The 4243-nt window shown below is 36.2% G+C and overlaps 1 protein-coding gene across 1 annotated transcript; it reads right to left on the bottom strand.

Annotated features, from left to right (window-relative positions):
• Positions 1-362: 362 nt before the first annotated feature.
• LOC108383118 (metallo-beta-lactamase domain-containing protein 1-like) lies at positions 363-1345 on the bottom strand. Its single transcript, XM_017639504.1, has one exon. It carries the CDS (start codon positions 1206-1208, stop codon positions 513-515), a length of 696 nt encoding a protein of 231 aa, XP_017494993.1. The 5' UTR covers positions 1209-1345; the 3' UTR covers positions 363-512.
• Positions 1346-4243: the final 2898 nt, after the last annotated feature.

Here is a 4243-nt window from a genome sequence, read left to right as displayed (position 1 = left end):
AAAATTACAATGCCTTTAATCTGTTCATATACGGTTTTTCTATATAATCAACAGATTTTAATTTTTGAAGTCAGACCTTTTTTTATCGGTACAGGGTGATTTGGAATTTGATGATGTTAAAAACCGACACTATGCGAGACCACTCTTCTTTCGAAAACCGAGCGCGGATTTAAATAAAATATGGCACTCTGATCACTTATATCTCCGACTAACATTGCAAGTTTTTGAATTAAATTTAAGGACGTTCACTAGTTGAGGTAAATGTGCGATATGTCCATATTTAAAAAATCGCACCCTTCCCAAAAAATATAAAGAAATGAGGCATAGCCCTTTTTTTAAATATTTAAAAATCTAACAACGAATTTAAGCAATTACAAAACTTTACCTGAATATTTATTTAAATTTAGTTCTCAATTGGAAAGCTGGTGGTTTTGCAAATATGTATCTTGTTAAATAACGACTCCTGGTTTTTTCTAATGAGCCCATATACTTGTATAAGCCAAAGGCTTAGTTCAAGTACAAGCATCTTCCATATGATCACTGCTTGCATTGACTTGTTGTCGTAACATTTCACGCATTTGCTGTGTTACCGCAAAACCTTGTCCATGTCCTGGTACTATATAATCACACAATTCTGCCATGCGTAAACGCTGTCGCTTCTGCGAGGATGCGTTTTCACTGCCGGCTTCCAACCAAATATTAGGATCAGCTATATCCTCAACACGCTCAAAAAGATCACCACAAACACCCACAACACCTTGTACGGTGTTGCGAACCAACACTGATACGCAGCTGAGTGTGTGTCCTGGGGTACGAACTACTGTCACGTCATCGCTACACAATTGAAAAGGTTCAGATTCCCCACGGGTTAGAGCACAATCCAAATACTTGTCACGATTGGAAATACAAGCACCTACAATATGCCATTCCGCTGCCCGGAAGAGATAATTACAGCCTGTATGATCGGAATGACCATGAGTACAGACCACCACATGTATATCTTTTGGCTGTAGGCCATGCAAGTTATGCAGCACCTCAGTCAGGCGTTCTCCATCCCAAGCGGTAAGTGTATCCACTATGATATTCCGCCCGTTACGAGTACGAATTAAAGTGCAGGTACAATTAGCACGGATGGCGGTCGAATCATTGTTATCCGGCCGTGAGTAGCCTATAAGAAGAACGTGAACTCCATTCCGTCCGTTGTTCATTTTATTGAGTGGGAGTCGCAGATTTTCTACTGCGCCAATTTTGAAAGATTTTGAAGTAGGATTGTTCGATATTGCATCGATTATTCTGAATAGTTTATGGTGCGTTAATCGATTTTATTAATCGTTAAATTGAAAGTACATAATGTTGTCAAAAAACTGACTCGTTTTATATGTATGAAGTAAGTTAAATGAACAAGCTGACGGTGACGGTGCCGAACGAATTAGCTCAACTCTAAATTTTGCTTATGCGATTGCGTCAAATGACAACTATTCAGTGTTTTGTTTACACGTTTGAAAGTAACTTTTTACAGTTTGTGAACATTTTTAGATTTTGTGGAAAACGAAATTTAAAAAATTTATGGAGCAAAACCTAACAGAAGAAGTGCAAAAGTAAAACGCAAATTTTGCTAAGATTGGCAGCGATTTTATGATTTTTCGGACGCTACGTCAAACGGATAGTCTGTAACTTGACGCATAAGCATCGTTNTATCAGCTTGACTCGTTTTATTTGTATGAAGTAAGTTAAATGAACAAGCTGACGGTGACGGTGCCGAACGAATTAGCTCAACTCTCAATTTTGCTTATGCGATTGCGTCAAATGACAACTATTCAGTGTTTTGTTTACACGTTTGAAAGTAACTTTTTACAGTTTGTGAAACTTTTTAGATTTTGTGGAAAACGAAATTTAAAAAAATTATGGAGCAGAACCTAACAGAAGAAGTGCAAAAGTAAAACGCAAATTTTACATAGATTGGAAGCGATTTTATGATTTTTCGGACGCTACGTCAAACGGATAGTCTGTAACTTGACGCATAAGCATCGTTGACGGTGACGTTGTCGCAATAGATGGCATGCACGATTGAGAGAATACAAAGGTTGCGCCGATCTCGGACCGCTATTCCTCTCTTAACGAATTTGACAGAATCGTTGTTTGCATGAGGTCACACTTGTGCAACTTGTTTACGTTTTCCTTGCAACATTTTTTCTTCTTCTTCGATTCTTGCTCACGTTTTGGCATTTCTCTCTCGCAATTGCACCAGTGTGACGTCACTCAAAAGTTATTCTCAAAAATCCTCTCTGATCGGCGCAATCTTGTATTATATCATTCTTGGATGGCATGTACTCTTGACCCAACTACGCACGTTCTGACAAGATGAATCAAAAGAAAAAAATGATTTTCTGGCTGACGTTTGTAATTTCGGCGCCATGCTATTTTCTTTGAAATTAAACAAAGAATATGAAGACGAAGCGCAAAGAAAAAATGCAACTGTGCTAACCAAATTATTATTTTGTGCGTGTTTTTGCCACCAATCATCGCGCACTTTATTTTAATTACATTTGCACAAAAAATTTATTGAAAATCGCNACTATTTTCTTTGAAAAGTAAACAAAGAATATGAAGACGAAGCACAAAGAAANGCTATTTTCTTTGAAATTAAACAAAGAATATGAAGACGAAGCGCAAAGAAAAAATGCAACTGTGCTAACCAAATTATTATTTTGTGCGTGTTTTTGCCACCAATCATCGCACACTTTATTTTAATTACATTTGCACAAAAAAATTATTGAAAATCGCTTAAAAATCACTGAAATAAACCTCCGACAAAATACACATTAAGCAAGAAGCAAAACAGAAATAGCAAGCTTCAAAATTACAAACGTCATACTCTTTTTTCTCAATTGGTAGTACAAATGGCTGCTTCTCAACCGTTCAGTTCTGTTCTAATTGGTTCATGGCATGTACTTTCACTTTAACTCCAAGTCATGAACGAACGACACAAGATCACGCAAGAACAAGAGAGTGAAAAAAGTCGATTTTTGAGCGGGATGGCGTACATCTTGTTTCACTGGAAAACGAAAGAAAAGTAAACAAAGCAAGGAAAACAACGAAAACCAAAATTAACTAAAATTATTGTCAGCCAATTTAGAAATACAATTAAGGTAAACAAGGCACATTATCTTCTCCGTGCGAATTGGTCGTCATAGATATGGATCTGACCATGAACCAATTAGAACAGATCTGACCAGTTGAGAAGCAGGCATTTGTAATAGCGATTGAGAAAAAAGTGTGTGACGTTCGTAAATTTGAAGCTTGCTCTTTCTGTTTTGCTTCTTTCTCTAAGTGTATTTTGTCAGTGGTTTATTTCAGTGATTTTTAGGCCATTTTCAACAAATTTTTTTGTGCAAATGTAATTAAAATGAAGTGCACGGCAATTGGTTGCAAAAATACGTAAAAAATAATAAATTGCTTAGCACAAACATGTGCTACAAAATTGCTTGAATTTTTTCTTTATGCTTCGTCTTCATATTCTTTGTTTACTTTTCAAAGGAAATAACATGGCGATGAAATTACAAACGTCAGCCAGAAAATTACTTTTCTCTTTTGTTTCATCTTGTCAGATCTTGTGTAGTTGGATAATGGGATCTGACTAAGCGACTAGAACACGACAGTTTGTCCAAAGCATACGATTTCACATGTACGTAGTTAATTTTTTATTTGCAAATAACTAAATCAAGTAAATAAGTATTGATTAGTGGTATTATTTGCAAATAAGCGCAAGACGCCGCCATTCTTAGGTTTATTTTCCTTTTCGATGTTCATATTATTGCCTTTTTATAATCGGGCAATATTAAAAAAAAATTTTACCATCGAATAAACAGTGAGTTAGGTATTTGCAAATTATTTTTATTTGCAAATAGCTTACGTATAAACATAGTAATAGAATCCTTATGTTACAACTCTTATGGAACACCAAGTGTGCATAACTGAGCTATTAAGGTCTCGCAAGAGGGAAATTCTTTTCTGCGTCACAGGGATGATTTTGACTGACAAAACGCACAGAACATGCCGAGACGTAACAATGAAAACGTTTCCGCAAAAAACGGTTCAATATGATTGGCCAAAAATCAGCTGATTCGTTCCATAGTTTTTTGTTGTTGTTGTTGATTTGCATATGCGTGCGTCAAAAGTTTAGAGTTGAAAGTTGCGTTTAGAGTTGAAAGTTGCGGCAATGCATGCGTTGCCAATGTGGCGT

This window comes from Rhagoletis zephyria, unplaced genomic scaffold (assembly GCF_001687245.7).
Source record: "Rhagoletis zephyria isolate East Lansing unplaced genomic scaffold, Rhagoletis_zephyria_1.1 Rzeph_scaffold_30839, whole genome shotgun sequence".
Taxonomy (NCBI): Eukaryota; Metazoa; Arthropoda; class Insecta; order Diptera; family Tephritidae; genus Rhagoletis; species Rhagoletis zephyria.
This window is presented reverse-complemented; position numbering and strand designations above follow the sequence as displayed.